Here is a 19,278-nt window from a genome sequence, read left to right as displayed (position 1 = left end):
GAGAGGAGGTGTGGAGTGGTGCCCTCTGTGACTTTATTGTATCTAGTGAGCTGTGTGTGGTTGTATAGGTTTGTAAGTGTGCTGTGTAGATGTGTATGTATGAGCGTGGGTGGGAGTGTGGTTGCTTACAGATTTGCTTGTGTGTGTGAGTGTGTGTATACTAGTTGCTGTGAGTGTGTCAGTGTATGTAGGAGTGTGTGAGTTTCCCAGTTTGTTTGTGTGTGTGTGCCTTTTCGAGTGTGTATGTGTAGTGTGTGCTAACAAGTTTGCTTGTGTGTAAGTGTGTGTGTACCTGTTCCTTTGTGATTGTATGTAGTGCAATTCTGGTTTTGTGTAAGAGTTTGTATGCGTGTGTTCCTGGGTGTGTGTGTGTATAAGATCACTTTTGTGTATTTGTGTGTGAGCTTTTGTGTGTGTGCTGTCACACATGTAAGTGTGTTTGTGCCTCTGTGCCCATCACCCTTTCCCTCTTGCATCTGTATTATCTGTACCTTGGTGCAAGAGAGTGTAGAGGCCAGTATCCAGCCCGGCTGCTGTTCCTAAGGTAGGCCATCAACCTTATTTTCAGGACAGGCTCACTCACTGGCCTGAAGCTGGCCAAGTCTCTGGCCTGACTGACCAGTGGCTCCCAGAAATTTGATATGCAAACCCCATAATCTCAGATTAAACGCCTATGTGGATCGATGGCTGTTTATTTATTGATTGGTTGATTTTGGTATGAGTTCAAGAGATAGCATTGGGCCCTATATTTTCAAGGCCACTGGCTGTTTGTTTCCTTAGTGTTGATGTTTTGATTTTTATTTATTTGGATGGATGCTTTTGTTTTATAGTGGTCGGTTTTATTTTCTCCCATGGTATTTTATTGTTTTGATTATTTACTTTTGCATTTTAGGCTGCTTCAGAATATCTCCATTTTTCAATATATTTTGGTTTCCTATTTTTACATTGTTCCTGTTTCTTGACTTATTCACTACATGTTATCATTGGCTTCTAATTTATACATATTTGCCCTTTGTGATATTTTGGTTTTTCCATCAGAGAGTATTTGAGATGTGTGGGAATGAGCCCACAAGGGCCGCAAGATTCAGTGGGAGGACATCTATGTGGCTCCCAGAGCAGCTGCAGCATCCAGAACACATGGAACTACAGGGGAGGGGAGCTATAGGACCAGGTAGCAAAGAGCCTGACCTGGCCAATGCTAATCTGAATTCCTGGATGCAGGCTGGAATGGTCTCAGGGCTACACTGAAAGCCAATCAAGTGTCATTAACACTGTGTGGCCTCATTCTCAGAGTCTTGATCAGGTAAAAAGCAGCTGCGGCCTTGGCCACTCAAGTTGAGTCTATGGCATTTTGGAATTGGTTTTAGGTTTAATATTCACTGATATTTACCTTCTTATTGTTTATGGTTATTGAATTTTAATTTTCAATATTTTGCTCTTGAGAAGTATGGTTTTGTTGTGGACAACGAGGTCGTGAAATGAAATGGAATTTTCTCTGAAGTGCTGGGGGATATATATCTGTTTTGTCTTATACTAATTCTTTCTCCTCTCATTTATTTCATTTGATTTTTTTCAATCAACATCCACTCATAATATTGATCAGCTGTAGACCTCCCAGCCCCACTGTCTTATGATTATAGTTTCACCATCTGTATTTAGTATATGTGTGCTCTTGGATTTCTAGTTTGGGGTTGGTTTTGTGGTTGGTTTTTACTTAAGATTTTTTGACTTTAGCTTTTCCCCCATATCTTTTTCATAATTTTTATTCTAGGTCTCTAACTTTTACTTAACTTTATTTCAAGCACCCTTTCTTTGTTTATTTTAGGTAGCACTTGTAGTAATTTTAGTTTCTATTTTCCTACATCTTTTTCATTATTTTGATTTTATTCTTTTTATGTTATTTTCAGGTACCACTAGTAGTGATACAATGCCTGCACAGAGTGAAGAGGAGTTACCACCGCCCAGCCCTCAGCCCGGTAACTCTGAGGACAGAAACTTCCACTCACAATACAAAGTTATAAGAACTATCGGGCATGGGACTTTTGCCAAGGTCCTCCTGGCCCAGCACCGGCTCACAGGCACATCCGTGGCCATCAAAGTTCTTGTAAAGAACAAGCCCTGGTTCCAGGAAGCCATGAAGGAGGCCAATATACTGAAAAAGATCAAACACCCGAACATTGTCTCACTTCTCCAAGTGATTGAGACCAAAACAAGAGGATACCTCATCCTGGAACTGGTTGAAGGCCAAGAACTTTATGAATACATCAAAACTTCTGGCCACATAGAGGAGGACAAAGCCCGACAAATATTCATACAAATACTGTCGGCAGTGGGCTACTGCCATGGCCATGGGATAGTGCATAGGGACCTAAAACCTGATAACATCATGATAGATAACAAAGGGAACATCAAAATAATCGACTTTGGGCTTAGTACCCAATTCAAACCTGGGGAGATATTGAAGGAGCACTGTGGTGCTTATGCTTTTGGTGCCCCTGAACGATTCCTCGGCCAAAGATATGATGGAACCAAAAGTGATCTAGGGGCCTTAGGAGTGGTCCTGCATTACATGGTTGTTGGAAAGGTCCCATTCGACTCGTTCATCAATCCTGAGCTGCAAAGGCAGGTTGTGGCAGGTGTATACCCTGCCCACTGTGGGGTGTCCAAAGAGCTGGAGGACGTGTTGAGCCGCCTAATGACAGTTATCCCCAAATATAGGCCGACAGCCACGGAAGTGATGAAGCATCCCTGGTTAAAAGGCCACTGGAAAGGGTTAACAGACATTCATGAGGAACCGGTCCCTGTCAGACCAGATCCTGACATTGTAGACGCGATTCAGTATATTGGGTTCTGAGCAAAAGATATTAGAGAGTCACTCACTGAAGAAAAAATTAATGAAATGTCGGCTGCATACTATTTATAGGAAGAGCAGGTACTCCAGAGGGAAGTCCGCTCAACCCAGGCTCCAACAGTGAGTCAAGTTAAGGCCCCATTCCCTTCCATGGATGCTGGTGCTGCTTTGTGTTTAAAAATGAAGAAGAGTGGAAGTGCTCCCATCCTTGGCAGATCGGTCTGGCCATCCTCCATTGGTCAAGTGCCAGCCTATGGCCAGAAGGTTAGGCAAAGAGCAGGCAGCAGATCCACTGGGCATGGACTTCTCTTCAGGCCACACCAGATGACACCCACACAGGACCAACACCACATACGTGCCATGAGTGTCCCCTGCATGCTTTCCACAAGCAGCATAAGTGAACAGAGCATGGCCAGTGAGAAGAGAGAAGAGATTATTCTCTCCCACAGTGCCTTAGCAGAGGATAAGCCCATCCCCAGCAGGGGCTGGCGCAGAGGCATCATGCAATGAACAAGGATGTTGGAAAGTGCCATCAGGATGCTGTGTTGCTGCATTCCATCAACAAAAAAACCTCAGCTGGGGCAGAACAGAGTCTCCCCCCAGAAATGAGGCACAGGGAGAAATTCCAGAGAACCAGCTGCAGGCAGGGCTCAGGTACCTTTGTGTTTTGTCCTTCCCAGTTTGCTGTGTGGTGGTCCCTCCTCTCTCTCCAGTTTCCATTTTCCACACCCAATTCTTACCTTCTTACCTTCTCTAAGTAATTTACAATTCTTCCTCAACCCCAAGCCTTCTCCCTCTTCTGAATTTCTCCTCTTCCCAGCAGGGACTCAATATGAATGATTTCTACCCCACTCAACACAGTTGTCTTGCTGACCTCATCTCCTCCCCTGGACTCCATGTTCCCTAAAGAAAGTAGCTCCCACAGGGTGAGGACAAGAGGGCTATTGGTTCATGGACTCTCTCAGGCGATATTGGCCCTAGCAATATGCCAATCAATCACAAAAGCTGAAGAACAGATTGTTACATTTTTAAAATAACATCACACTGAGTAAGCTTCAGAACTAATAACAAGCAATGTCATTGAATAAGTATCAACAGCATAGTTTGCTGATTATTGACGATGGTCAGACTCCTGCATGCATGCATAGGTTTGTGCACACTGATTGTTCTTTTGTTCCTAAGACCTAGTGATGTATACATTTTTATAGGAAACACTTCTAAGTGATTTCTCCTTGTAGACTGTGAAGTAGAAAAAAAAAAGACATATAATACTAAGGCTAGTCAAAGCCCCACACGGTATTCTAAGAATTCTACCTCAGTATTTCTTTTGTCTAGAATAAATTTTCTTGTCTCTTTCACAGTGTCACCTGGGAAAATTTTCACATCCTGAGTATAAACAGGAGGTTATTTGAAACACATGGCCCTGGAAAAGACACAGGAGTAGAAGCTACAACAGCAGCAGCTGCAGCAGAAGCAGCAGCAGCAGCAGCAGCAGCAGCAGCAAACCCCCTGGCTTCCCTGTCCCTGTAAGAATTTCTGACAGACTATTTCTGGAGCCAGATAGCACACTGAGAACCAATTCTGAAAATGATTTCAATGAATATTAACAGTCATAGGAGACATATCAATATTCCTGAAGGGTCCATTCTTGGGAGACTGATCTAGATGAGAGAAGCAAGAGCATTTGTGTTCTTAATGAGGAAAACCTTCCTCAAAGCTGATCATGTAGAAGGTCTGAAGGAGCAATTTTTTGGGGGGAGTCAGGGTCTCATCCCCTTCTGTCAGGGCACACAGTGCTCCTGGCCTCGCATCCTGCCTGAGCATGGTGGTATTGCTTGCTTTCATTCTAGCAGTCTTCACACACCCAGCACTGTGGCCCTGACCTTTGTTCCCTGCTCAGCCACTGAGTTCCTGGTCTTTCCCAGCCACTGTCTGGATAGGGACAGCAGAGACAGTGCAGCTACAGATGTGAGCTCCTCCCCTGCCCCATAACCAGGGAGGACATGAGGGAATTAACATAGTGGCACCAGTGGGACCAGAGACAGAAGGACTCAAGTCCAAGTGTGCTCACCAATCCCAACCCCAACCCTGCAAAGGCTGGCAGTGACCTTTAAGAGCTATGGACAGAGTAGGCCATGCCTTTGTGTCCTGCATAAGCCCACATAGCTTGACAGCTAGGAGAACCTTGGTCTGCTCAGCTGCAGAGTGGTATCCACCCAGCCTCTGTTAAGATGAAAAAACCCAGGTACCCTAGGCTTTCTGTGTCTCTGTTTCCTCACCTGTACCCTGGAAATGGATATGGTGAGCGTCAGCTAGTTCTTCTTGCAGAAACCTAGCTTGACTGCCATGCAGAGCAAAAGATCCTGGGGTCTGTGCACCCTGCCTATGTTTTCAACAAGTGGCCTACAACCCACACTTCTTAGAAGTATGCCTTAGGTCTCACACATCTGACTTGCAGAGCTATCTCCAGTGCCAGGCTGGAGGCCAGACAGCTTTTCCCAAAGCTTCTCTCAACCCACACACACACAGTCCCTCACTGGCAAGTTTTTCCAAGAACAGTAGCTGTGGGGTTGAAATGAGCTCAACAGACCTCTAAAGAGAGCTGCTTCTATGGTCCTTGTGGACACCTGGGTGACATGAGAGGGGAGCAGAACCACAGATTTATAAGCATCACATCCTCACCTTTGCGTCTGAGGCTAAGGCAGATAAAGTCTGGACATAGTCTGTAGCTAGTTATTGGTTCTTACTCCAGGTAGTCATTACCTAGAAATGGCAGGGTGGGGTCTGAGTTAGCTGGTGACCCTGTCCTCAGATTATCAACAAGAGAGGAGTTGACTACATCCTAAGGCACGTGGCTGCATGAACATGGTGGACAACATGCACCAGTGTCTGTCTCCAAAGTAGGCAATACTATGCTTCACCAGGGATGCTTGCCTACTTGAGGATGTTCCTGTCCACTTCTTCAGGCTGTGTACAAGGTCGACCCTGAGGTCTTGGGAATGGGAGGAACTCAGGAAAAGGGTGGTTCTATTCCCCATGCCTGACAAAGTGACTCAGACTCCAGGCAAGGGTAGGCAGGAGAGTCCCTCGGGCCTGGTTTGCATGTGGTGAGTTGGTGGCTGTCCTGGAGGTGGCATGCTGCATTTCTCTGGTGTCAATTCTGTTAAAACTTTACTCAGCCTCTGCTGTAACTGGTTTGGTCTAACATTAATTGGACTGGTATGCCTGGCCTCTCTGGGTGTCTCCTATTCAATGCCTGAGCACTGCATGGCCTGTGTTCCCAGGTGACAGCCTCCCACAGAGCACAGTAAGTGTGGAACTTGGTCTACAAGGTTCACAGAACTCAAGTATCTAGAGAAGCATACCACATACACATGTGCCCTCGGCATATGTAGGGAAACAAGAGAGGCTTAGACAGAGCTCTTGGTTTGTGGAGACTCTAGCCTGTTAGATGGACCTCCTTCCATTTGCCTCTGGGTCAAAGCCTAAGCCTCTGACTTGTGTTCTTTAAGGAAAAGAAGGAGGATCACCCTACTCTTCTTCTGGGACTCACTCTGAATGGAGTAACCATCTATCAAGTAAGGACTCCTCTTTCTTTCCCATCTCCTGCTGCCACAGATCCAACCCATGACAGACCACCAGGGCTGCTGAGGATGGCTCTGTAGCTAAGAGGCAAAGTGTCACAGCCAGAAGAGCCATCACAAGGGGAGGCTAGGAGCCTACTGGGGACTAAGTATATTCCTGGTTGCCTAGCTATCATGGGAATGCAGAGCTCATTCTCCAAGGATGCAGCTTTGCTGTATGCACCTATGCTCCGATGTATCTCAAGTATGGCAGGACACTGATCACCACTGGCTCCCGGAACACAGTGGTACTTCATGTTCCTCCAACACTAGCTCTTGTGCTGCTTTTCACACAGAGAAGAAGAGCTATCAGGAATCCTATATCAGTGACCTGCTGGAGCTAAACCTGGACCTGGAAGCAAGCAGCAGGAACTCCCTGGGTAATGAGGACAATAAGAGGAGCACACAGCTTCTCCTCTACTGCCTCTCATTGTGCTCCAAAAGCCATGGCAGCTCCCACATGGCAGGCATCAAGCCTAACTCCCAGCAGGGAGAATGTAAGATGTTTGTGGATGAGCCCACAGGGACCTCGAGGTTCTGTGGGAGGACATCTAGTGGTTCCTGGAGCAGCAGCAGCAGCCAGGACACATGGAACTACAGTGGAGGTGAGCTATAGGACTAGGTAGCAAGTAGCCTGACCTGTCCAAAGCTAATCTGAATCCCTAGGCTCAGGCTGGAATGACCACTCAGGGCTACACTGAAGGCCACTCAGGGGCAAGTAATGTGTCACTAACACTGTGGGTGGCCTCCTTCTCAGAGTCTTGTCCAGACAAAATCAGCTGGCCTTGGCCACTGAAGTTGAATCCAGACTCTATGGGTGACAGTATAGAATATCGGCCAGAGTATGAAATCACATGAGTGTGGCCACTGGATGCTTCCTGGACTCACTATAGATGGGCACAGAGAAGGCACCATTTCTGGGTCTGCAGGGGTAGGGAGAGCTCAGCTTTCAAGAGAATGCAAACTATGCCTCTCCTTACCTTGTCTCTGGGGAGGAAATGACCTCACTCTTGAGACAGGCTCATCTGGGACCCTGCACACTGGTGCATGTCACAGACAGCTCCTGTCTTTCTTGCTGACAGTTCAGATCCCCAGCTGGCCTCATCTCAGACAGTCCTATGAGGAGGGGTATTTGGTTCCTACTTCAGAGTTATGGCAGGAAAGGGACCAGGACAGGATGGGCCCAAAGCACTATGTATGGGCAGTGATCCTGTCTTGGCCCTGCTTACTTGTCTCCTCTTCATCCTCTATATTCCCCTCCCTTTATTTAGCAGCCACCCAGAGACCTTCGCAGAACTGTGGGTCATGCTAATCAGAATGAGGGTCCAGAGGTCACATCCCAGGTAAGGATTCCATTCAGTCCTTTTGGCTCCCACCCTGCACACCTAAGATTTCCAAATTGGGTCCTCAGGGTCCTGGAGAATCCTTTACAGGCAGTCCTGGAGGGACAGCCAGGTTCTTGGGAACACTGGGTTTAGCAATGCTTCTCTGCTTCAAGCTCAGAGCCTTAGTGAGTGGACTTGTTGAGTGGCTTACCAGGTACATAGCAGTGTTGCACTCTCCAGTGGTGGACATGCAAAACGGCAGGATATTATTTCCACCTTTCTTTACCTCTTACTATAAAGGGCTGCTACCAGACACCTCAGTACCTATGAAACTTGAGTTCCCACCACCATAGGTCACCAGAGAGACTACACTAGAGGCCCTGTGAAACATAGGGAGAGTACAGTGTGTGTGATTCTCCTACCTGTGGTATGTGTAGGGTCTTCAGAGCAGAACCTAAAGTCTTTCATGGGTAAGTCTGTCATGGCTGAAAAGCATAAGTTTGCCCATCAATGTGGAACAACTGTCACCTGATGGAACCCAGACTATCAGTGGAGAAGTTTGTTTAAGTGAAAGGTGGCCCTCCTTAAATTCTCATGATTATCAGGGACTCTAATGTAGGGTGGGATATGGAGTTGATGAATGGTGGGATGGTTGAAGGAAAAAGCATGAAGTAACCTTCAGGGAAGTGTGTTGTGAGAGCTAAGACGGGGCATACCAACAGGATGGCCTATCAGGCCCAGGATAGATAGCCTATGCCAGAATTAGAACTGTCTGGGTAGAGCTGGCTTCTGTGGCTGTAGGAGCATTGAAAGCACATATGCAGGAGGACTACCAGCACACTCTTATATCTCTCTGCAGGTTGGGGAGGCAGAGGACAACCACATAGGTGACTGGTTTGTCTGCCTAGTCATCTAGAAAGCTCATGACTAGGTCACACAGTGACACCTGAGGCTGCACACTTGTGGAGCTGCTGGTTTTCAAGAAGTTAACTCCTCTCAATGGAATGAAGTTCCTAAGCTTCCTCTCCCGGTATTGGCCAGGTGAAGTGAAGATCCACTCCTGCAGGACATTGTGGTATAGGCAAGAGCTGTACAGCAGCCCCATCTGTGCCAGCCAGCCTTGAAGGTGGCTTGCTAGCATTCCAGCACCACCAGCCTTTGTCCATGTCTGGGCAAGCAGTTGTTGGCCCTCAACCCTTCTTCCCACCATATCATTCTGTTTTGTCTACCCACTGGTAGGAGATGGGGAACCAGCTTTGACACTAGTCTGGGGCAAGGGGCAGGTCCTATTCTTCCTGTCCCAGGCTCTCAGTTCCTGGGATTCTCAGGAGCAAAAGTGTGAGAGAAACAAGAGTCAATGTTAGCCGTGAAGCTGCTTGGACTCCTGTCTTATTTCTAGAGAATGTGTCATGGTGGAACTTGGACATTGGAGGGAGCCCTATGACTGCAAAGCCAGCCTAGGCTCCACAGACCCAGAGCAGTCTACTGCAGGATCTCCAAATCACAAGTCTCTAGTTCCTCTTCCCATGTCTAGCTTAAAAGTACTGTAAACAACACAGAGGTCTCCCTAGCAGTACGGCTCAGTTCCACAGGAGATACTGCCACTGGCTATGCAAACAAGACCCCATTGGATGCAATGGGAAAGAACACTTAGCCCACTCCTCAGGCTGTGAAGGCTGCCTCCACCTGGCAGGACAGTGTTGCTGGTGCAGAGGATAGGGCTGTTTGGGGTCTCCTCTCCTCATTTAGTCAAGAAGGTCCTGGGTCCATTAAGCAGGTACACTTCATGAGCTCTGGGAAGTTATAGGATGGGTTATCTTTCCACGGAGCCCTCAGGATTCCTTACTGCCTAAGTTCCAAAGAAGTACTTTATGTCAGTTTACTTGGACAAGAGCGGGTTTGTATGCCACTGCTTGTCACAGATTCTTGGTAGTTGTGCCAAACTTGCACCTATTGGTATCTGGGCCACATCTAGACACCCATTAACATTTGTCAGAGTGGTGCTCAAGACTGGCTGGGTGGGTGTGGACGCACCTTCTCATCTAGGCCCTCTGTGTTATACTCATCTCAGTCAGAACAGGTGGACTTGGGATAGTCAGCTAGGATTTCAGCTAGTGTAAGGACTCACAAAAGGGGCGCTGGTTGAGTTGAGGGTTCTGTTCCCTGGACAGTGTAATACAGAACAGACTGTGAAATGTAGGAAGATGAAGGCCCCAACCCCCCATAACTGGCTCAAGCTGCAATCCCAAAAGATCAGTGTTCCTCATTGGTACAAAATGACGTGAACCTGCCCTGACTGAGAGGCATAATATATTCCATTAGAAAACATTTGACAAAAAAAAAAAAAAAAAAAAACCCTGGTGTTACGTCTGTACCAATTGTGGGGGCCCTGCATGTGACGGGAATGGTGTCAGGAAATTCCCCACCCACACAAGCACACATCCAGTTGCATATACAGACACCAAGCACACACACACACACACACAAACACAAACACACACCACATTCATACACAAATGTAGACATACACTGATTAATGATTAATATGTTAGAAGGCTACCATGGGCATGTGTCCAGCATGCCTACCCTCACCATAAATGTTCCTGAAGAGTGTGAGCCAGGGCTAGTCCCTCCCCTCGCTAGGGCCCCTATCCCACAAGCTCATGTAAGGTCACTCTGCTCCTCCTTATCCTTGCCTGGCCTCAAGCATGTCACCTGGCACTCGGGTGCACAAGTGATCGCAAGGAAGAAAGTCATCCATGTCCCCAGCTTTCCATGGCTGTACATAGTGCTGACACCCAGCAGGAGTCAAGTGTGGACAGGTACTTGGCAAGAGTCTAGGTCCTTGGCATTGTCAGTGTCTTCACCACCACAGAGCTCCTGTGGGACCAAAGCACTCCAAACAGGGCTGGGTAAGTGCTGGGTAGCATAGCTAAGTATGCCTGTGAGGAACAGATAGGCCCAACATGCCACAGTGCACCCTTCTCTGGGCCTGGATATGCCTGTCTGCCCTTGCCACCAGAGCATGGCTTGCTGTTACAGCTGCTCTTCATTTTCTTTGGGAATAGAGCACTAAGAACCCAGCTGGGGCTTCTGGTCCTCAGAGAGCAGGCAGGCTCAGTTGTCTACCTCTAGTCACTTTGGCCCAGTGATTGTGGTTTTCAATGTTTCCAAAGCAGCAGAGGCCAGCTCAGCTCATCTTTAGTGTGTGCGGCAGCTATGGGTACATGGAGGTCAAGACCTCTGCCCTGTGTCTGCACAGACAAGAGGGAGCCAAGACCATTGGCCGACCCTGAGAAACCACTTGGGTCCCATAATGATTCTATTTCTGTCCTTCCTCTGGGCCTGTGCAGACTTATAGGGAACGATGCCAAGTTTCTCTGGCTGCCAGGCTGTGCAGAGCTGCAGACTGTGGTCATAAACCTTAGAGAATGGAGAGGACAATTAAAGGCCAGGCTCTCCTCAGGCCTCTGCCCAAGATGGTGCAATTTGATCAAGGTGTGGCCCATAAGGAAGGGCACAGGGAGAATCCAAGAGTCTCCTTACTATATTTGTCTATGAGACTGGTGAGAGAAAGCCACCACTCACAGGCCCTCTGTTTCCTGAACAGAGGTTGGAACTCTGTTAATAGGTCTCTCATACTGACTGGCCTGCTGGTCCTATGATAGAATCAGACTGAAGGTACAGCTAGGTGTCCAGCAAAGAGACACACCCTGGGAGCACACTTAGCCATCTACAGCCATGGAGTATTTCTGCAAGGTTCACTGGGACTGAAGCCCAAAAGCCTGCTGTTAGGCCCTGGTATCCACTGAATAAAGGGGATGGGGATCGCTGGATGGGGTGTGCAGGCAATGGTGGCTGTTTGTTTGACAGGGCTATCAGAGAAGAGTGACTATACAGAATCTTGGACTCCCATCCTTATACAGTAGAAGCCAGAATACTGCTCCACATTCCACTTCTGATAGGAGTCCCTTTGCTTTATGAATATCATTTACTGAAGGTCTCATAGAGGTAGCCACCCTAAGAGGAGATGAAACTTCGGGGCTCCCATAATATATTGACATTGGTTGCAGTTTTGGAAACTTCCTGAGAAGGACATTAGCCATGTGTTCCTGTGATCTTCTCCCTTTTGACTTGGCACCATCACTAGTCTGGAGATCAGTGGCTCTACTGGGTAAAGGCAGATGAGAAGCACCCCAGGGCCTGTGATGGAGATGTCTTAGCTCTGGGATGTGAGAGATGGTTTCCAGTTGAATGTATTATTGCTCATTGTAGGTCAGCGCATTGAAACTTGGTAGCCCTGGCTCATTCCTTTCCAAAATGGATAACAAAGTATAGACATCTTGTTATGATGGCAGTGTGTCAACCCCCTCAGTCAGAGCATATGGTATTGGGGCCACACAGGGTCAAGACATAAAAGAACCAGTCTCCAAAACATACAGCTCCAGTTTCAAAAAAAAATTTTTTTTCGAGACAGGGTTTCTCTGTATAGCCCTGGCAGTCCTGGAACTCACTTTGTAGACCAGTCTGGCCTCGAACTCAGAAATCTGCCTGCCTCTGCCTCTCAAGTGCTGGGATTAAAGGCGTGTGCCACCATGCCCAGCTACCAGTTTCAAAATCTTCAAGGTCATTTGTGCCCTATTAACAATCTGTGGAGGAAAGGCACCTTTGAAGCATTCTAGAAACAAACCACATTGGACACACCAGGAAGATGCTGGGTATTCCAGTCACATGAGGGGGTGATGAACTAGAGCCAGCAGGCAACACAGAAAGGGACCATAAATTAAGACATTGCTTATGAGCTGCTGCCCATCTTAAGGGTTCTGTCAGGCTTGGAAAGTAGCTCAGTAGCACTACTTGCTCAGCACATGTATGGTCCTGCATTTGATCCCCAGCACCATGAAAGAGAAGACACTGGCACTTTGAGTCTGTTGCCGATTTGCCCACTTTTTAAGGCAGGACCTTGGTGGTGTATATATAATCTTGACTTCATTTATCCTCAGAAAGATATACGTACAGATCCTTGACCTCACTGTGTCTCCTGCAGTAACAAGCTTAACCTGGTGTCTCTCTGTCCTTGTGAGTGACAATCCAGCTCCTTTCCCAGCAGTGGAGCCAGCAAACCTTGGGACTCAGGAGGAGTCTCCCCACCATCCACCTTCCTCCCCTATCACTCTAGGTTCAGGGGATCTGGGTTAAGGCTGTGCTTGCACCCCATCAAGACTCATGACCAGCCTCAGGGAGCAAATAGTCTCCTCACAGGCAAGAGAAACCTGTTTAGTTCTGAAGTGTGCAAGAGCACTGTGCACATGCATACACACACACACACACACACACACACACACACACACACACACACACACACACATCCTAAAGCAATGACAAGAAGCACATCTCAAGGAAGAGCCAGTTCCCCCACCAGGCTTCTCTCTGGCTTCCCCATCAGAAAGCTGGGAGGCCTCTTTCTAGATGGCCTTTGCTCAACTTTCTGAGCTCAAACCCTGAATTTTAGGCCTCATAGAGTCTCAGCCATGTGTTTCAGCCTAGGGGATACACATAGAGTCATCAGTAACTTTGCATCACCTCCTTTTAAAAGAAAAAATTTAAATGGCATATGTAAAGCATGAAAATGGCATTTGTGAGTGCCAGACAGTTGTTGGCATGGGGAGAGTCTTTCCACACTCCAGCAGGGACTTCAGTCATGGAGAGTGTTTGCTTACATGTTGAGCAGAGATTACATGCTACCAAACAAGTGGTAAAAGCTATCATGCACAGGCCCTGGGTCCATAAGCCACTAAAAACCACTCACCTTGCAGTGGAGTCCTAACTCCAATAGCTTAGAGACTCATCCACAGACCAAGCCTGCCAGAATGAAGACAGCCATTATAGTCTCCCCCCCAAAAAAAAATTTTTACAAGCTGTCTGGAGAAGCAAGAGGAAAGTCTACCATCTGTACCAGTCTACAGCACAGTTAATACATAGTGTAAGCTCTATAGACTCACAAAGACACTGAGGACAGAACATGGCAGGGGCCTGACCAAGCTGTAACTTTGCCAGAGGTTGTATGGCTTAGGCAAAAGAACAAGCATGGCTGTAGTTGTTCCTGAAAGCCTGGCTCTCTGTCACCTCTATTTTGGGGTTTCTTAGGAAGACAAATTGATGGAATCCTGGAGCAGGTGAGTGAGCTAGGTGTTCCTATATGGGATGTGGTCACAGTGCTCTGACAAGGCCCCAAGGACATCTGGTAGGACATCCAGACTCCTGTTCATGATAGAGGTCTCCTTCACTGCCAATCCAGTGACCCTAGACACAGCTTGAAAGTATGGAGACCAACCATATGTGAGCATGCCATTGGGACAGGAGCCAGGCAGGCAGAGATGCCTCTTAGAAGGGACCATGTGACCCACACAGTTTCTGGAAAGGCACCATGGCCTGATAGTTAAGTCCCCTGGTTGGTTAATACATTCCTTTTAACTGTGGGTAGACACTCTGCTAGGCACAGACCACAAGCATGAAGGCCCATCAGAGGGTAACAGAAATCTAACATGGCCTTCCGTGCCAGTTCGCAATTTGCCTCTACTGTGTTGCCCTTTGCTGATGCTGGCATTCATGGGAGAGCAGATCTAGTCCAATCTCAGCTACCCACTCACTGCTGGCCAAGTCCATGAGTCCAAGGCCAGGAGCTGTCCAGCATTGTGAGTGCCCGACTCGCCAGCAAAGCAGACGCCACACAGGATCCTTCTGCAACACGTTTATTGGGAGAGCATTGACTGCGTAGGCAAAAAGACCCCGAGCCCAGAACTGGTGCTGCTTATATAGGCCTAGGAGAGGCGTGTCTCACACCTGGATTGGTTATGCATTCTACCTTATTTGCATGTCTCACATCTGATTGGTTATACTCTCTCAGTACCTCACAGAACCTCATTATCATACCTCATTTGCATGTCTCTCATCTGATTGGTTATACTCTCAGTATCTCACAGAACCTCATTATCATGCCCGGGCCAGACAGTGACTTGGCAAAAAACTTTACTGCATATGTACACATTGGTTGTTTACCCAAACTTATGCGTGGTAGCCAGCGGTAGCCAGCGCCACCTTGTAATGGCATATGTGGCTTCCCACACAGCATGGACTGCAGAGTCCACAGAATGGTTTGCAGACATGAAGCACAGGGTGGCATGATCCACTAATTACCAGACCCTGCTTTCTCATGTAGGGAAGCTTGGCTCCACTTTAGGCCTGGGGTCAGGAGAGTAGAAAACAGAGGGTCACAAAGGTCTCCCAAGACTCACACATAGCTGAAAATCTATATACTCTTGGGACCCCACCTCTCATTTTACTCAAAAATACAGAGAGATTAGGAGTAGAGTAACAGTCCTTGCCCCTCTGGGGGAAAACAAAATATGTTACATGGAAGAGGGTTGAGGCAGTGTCTGATCAGTACCCGCTAAGCAAAATGGTGCTGTTGGAAAGTACTTGTGCTGGTGTAAACTAAAACCTCACACAACAGTTGTCTGCCCTGATGCAAGCAAACCTGATGCCCTTGTTCAATAAGCTCTCCGAAACTCTGTATGGGCTCTTCTGCTCCAGGTAGCAATTTGTCCACCTTGCTGTGTGCTTTCCTCAAGTGAACCTCTTAGAAACACTTTTCAAAACTTAACCAATGTCCCCTCATTGTGCAAACAAAGCAAAACTCCCATGTCAAAGAAAGAAAGAAAGAAAGAAAGAAAGAAAGAAAGAAAGAAAGGAAGGAAGGAAGGAAGGAAGGAAGGAAGGAAGGAAGGAAGGAAAGGAAGGAAGGAAGGAAGGAAGGAAGGAAGGAAGGAAGGAAGAAAGAAAGAAAGAACCAGAACAGACAGGCAGTTTCACTACACAAAGGACAGGCTTCTGCACATAGTCTGGGAATCCCTTAGCATACAACTGGGGCTCCCTATGCACCATGAAGCAGTAGTTCCCCAAGCCCTGACTACAGTGAGCACATCCTGGAACAGGCTGTTGCTAGTTAATAAACTATGGTGCCTTTACCAGTCTCTTCCCTTGCAGAAGTGTCACTGTGGCAAGGCAGATCATACCCATCTATACTGCCTTTTCATGAGCATTAGAACAAGCTTGCATTGGGACCAGCTGTGTCCAGGATTCTGCACTCCTGCAGTAGGATATGGAGGCCCAGGGTAGTAGCTGTCCAGCATAGCATGTGAGGCCATGTAATGCCTGTGTTTAAGTCCTGGAGTGAGTCTCATATGGTCAAGTTCTGCATGACGTGGCTAACATCTAACCTCCTTCCCTGGATGTCACTGGCATTTCCAATGTGGGTGTTGGCTTCATGGATGTGTTATATACTGGACAACTGGCAACTAGAGCTTGTATTTCATTTAGGATGCATCTGTGTCCTATCAAAGTGTAAGTCCACCATCCTTTCTGGCTTCCTTCCCTCACTCTCCCCATCCAAAGCTGGGAGTCCTTTGTTCTCAGGAACTCTTACCAGGTTCTCAGGAAGTGACATTTTTTTTTTTCCTTAAGAACCAGCTGTTCTGTGAAGATCAAAATGTTTTCCTGATGGTTTTATTTTGTTTTATCTTTTCAAGACAGGTTTTCTCTGTGCAGCCCTGACTATACCTCTGCCTCCCAAGTGCTGGGATTAAAGGCATGCACCACCATTGATCAGCTGAAAACACTGAGAGACAGACAGAGAGGGAGGGAGGGGGAGGCCCATGGGGAGGGGGAGGGGAGAGAGAGGGAGAGGGAGGGAGAGGGGGAGGGGGGAGGGGGAGGCCCATGGGGAAGCAGGGGGAGAGGGAGGGAGAGGCGAGAGGGGAGGGGGGAGAGAGGAGGAGAGCGGGAGGGGGGGGAGGGGGAGGGGGGAGAGGGGGGAATAGGGAGAGGGAGAGGGAGAGAGGGAGAGGGAGGAGAAATTCCCTGAAATGCTTTAGTCAGTACTTATGCTTCGAGTACCCAGAAACTATCCCATCAGGTCAGTGTTCTGAGTATTGAAACAGGCGATGGATGAGGTGAAAAGCAGATGGTTCTCAGATGTGACTCAAGACCAGATGCAGACAAATTTCTGGGAAATTTGCTAGTAGGGTTCAGAGAAACTAGAAAAAGCACACCTATGGAAGCCATGTCTTTGAGAAGTGGGCTGGCCAAATGAACCCTAGACCTTAGGGTGACTGGAGACCTGAATTTGACCTTCTAGTCCTCCAAGGACCTTAGGTCTTATGCCTCTTGGGAGGGCAAGAGATCTTTGGAGCCTGCTCTGTGGTGGAGAAGCAACACAAGGATTTCAGGGAGGAAGCAAATCAAAAGGCCTCAGGGACCCTGAGCTTCTGCATGTATGAAACTTCTGGAGTTCTCATATCCTGAAAAAAATCACCCCTACTATCAGTCTTAGATGTCTTGATGTGATCACATTAACTATAGTGAACACAGCTATTGGTGCCTCTTAACCCCAGTACTGTGGCAACTCTCTTCCTCCCGATTGTGCATGCTGGTAGCGCAGAGTGGCCAGTGGCTTCCAGTGGTGAGTATGCTTGATCCTGACAGTTCATGGCTCAGCTCTGACATTCTCTGCCCTACTCAGACTGTGACTCCTGCCCCCAAGCATTCCTACAGGATTCTAACACTTTCACTCTCACACAGCTGTGGGCTCCCAATCATCCTTGGGTATATACTGAGCTGAGGGAGCACTGGGTTGAGGGAGCACTGAGCTGAGGGAGCACTGTAATGGCAATGCAGGGACTCACCACCAGGCTGTTATGGAGGGCTCTTCTCTTCTGCTGCTTGAGGTGTAGCATGAATCCAGGTCCTGCAAGCACTGATGTGAATATATAGCCTCTGACTGGCAAACTGCAGGGACAGTTCGCCGAGGTCATAGTCCAACCCTTGTGAGGAGACCCTGTAGTCCCCTATGCAAGTGAGACTTAAACCACAAGGAGTGTGATGGGGTAGGCTGTGGGCCACAGTGCATTCTCCAAGATTCCAGGTACTCCATGCTCATGGTAACTAATGACCCACAAGGAATCCTGGCTCTGTGACCACTCACTGTGGACTGAAATGTACCCATCCCTGAGCTGGCTTAAGTATCATATATTTCCATGTATTTCCATGATACCCCTCCTGTGTAGAATGAGACTGCATGGCAGAAGTTGGGGCTAACTTCCTGTAAATCTGGGACCCAACACTTTCTCTATCCCACCGGGAAGGGAAGATCCCCATCTTTTACAGGAAGAGTCACAATTCTTCAGATAGACTCCTGGTGCCTATTTCCAGACATAGTACTGGTGAAAGATCCTACTCAGGAATCTACACAGAGTCCCTCTAGTGTGGTGAACAGCTGACCTCACATCCTCTTGGCCTATAAAATGAACTGCTGCTGCCTGCTTTTCCATCAAGAGTTATCACATAGGCTGCTTGAGCAAAGCATGTTGGTTGATAACTGTCTCTTTGGAAGAACTGAAGTGGGACATGCTGTCTTAGGTGATTAGGACCTACTGAGAGTCACCCACCCCCCTCCGACACACACACACACACACACACAAAACCTAGGATCCAGAATGCCTTCCTGGCTTCTTTCCCTAGGTACATCATGTGTAGCACTGCTGTGGGTAGTGATTCACGGCTGCAAGCTTATCAGGCACATCAGCATTTTCCCAGAGAAATTCCACAGATCCTCTTCTCTCCATTCTCCCTTTTAGGTTGTTATCATTTTCCCTGATCCTCCTGGGAAAGATGACTTTTCTTATGGGGCATTCAAGTGAAGATCATACATTCGAATGAAGGCCATACACACACTTCACAAACAAGCGAAGACCATTCACAAGTGAAGACCATACATGCAAATGAAGACCATTCCTGCAAGTGAAACTGTACATATACCACACATACTCCCCATGCACACACCACAGATCCTCTACATAACTCATGCACAGCAGACACACGCACCACACAAACAAGCTTATATACACATGTAACTATATCACATATAACCATATCAAACATGTAAACACATTCATATGAATATACTATAAAACACACATATACACACACATTCACCACACACACACACACACATACACACACACACACATACACACACACACACACACACACACACACACACACACACACACATACACACCCACACTCACACTTGCATACGTATACCATACAAACATAACCATACTTGCTCACACCCACAAAAACTCAGGAACCACCAGGAACTTAATGAACTCCATCTTACTATGGAGATTACAGTCCTGGTCAACCATTATCTAAAATAAAATGTTAACCTAACCTCAAAACAGCTGCACTGGCTGGTTTTGTGTGTCAATTTGACCCAAGCTGGAATTATCACAGAGAAAGGAGCTTCATTCAGGTGAGGAAATGTCTCCATGAGATCCAGCTTTGGGGCATTTTCTCAGTTGGTGATCAAGGAGGGAGTGGTGGTGCTATCCCTGGGTTCTATGCAAAAAGCAAGCTG

General features: G+C 47.5%; 1 protein-coding gene across 1 annotated transcript; it reads left to right on the top strand.

Moving 5' to 3' along the window:
* The first annotated feature begins 398 nt into the window (after nucleotides 1-398).
* Gm5681 (predicted gene 5681) lies at nucleotides 399-3,273 on the top strand. The gene is made up of 2 exons (XM_017317768.1): nucleotides 399-544; nucleotides 1,908-3,273. The coding sequence occupies exon 2, from the start codon at nucleotides 1,928-1,930 to the stop codon at nucleotides 2,852-2,854; it is 927 nt and encodes a 308-aa protein (XP_017173257.1). The 5' UTR covers nucleotides 399-544; nucleotides 1,908-1,927; the 3' UTR covers nucleotides 2,855-3,273.
* Nucleotides 3,274-19,278: the final 16,005 nt, after the last annotated feature.

Source organism: Mus musculus, chromosome 17 (genome assembly GCF_000001635.26).
Source record: "Mus musculus strain C57BL/6J chromosome 17, GRCm38.p6 C57BL/6J".
Taxonomy (NCBI): domain Eukaryota; kingdom Metazoa; phylum Chordata; class Mammalia; order Rodentia; family Muridae; genus Mus; species Mus musculus.
The sequence above is the reverse complement of the archived record's forward strand: the minus strand, read 5'-3'. Positions and strand labels throughout refer to the sequence as shown.

What these genes read in the sequence shown, in the direction of transcription:
- Gm5681 (XM_017317768.1), top strand. Translation starts at nt 1,928, where the DNA reads ATGCCTGCACAGAGTGAAGAGGAGTTACCACCGCCCAGCCCTCAGCCC.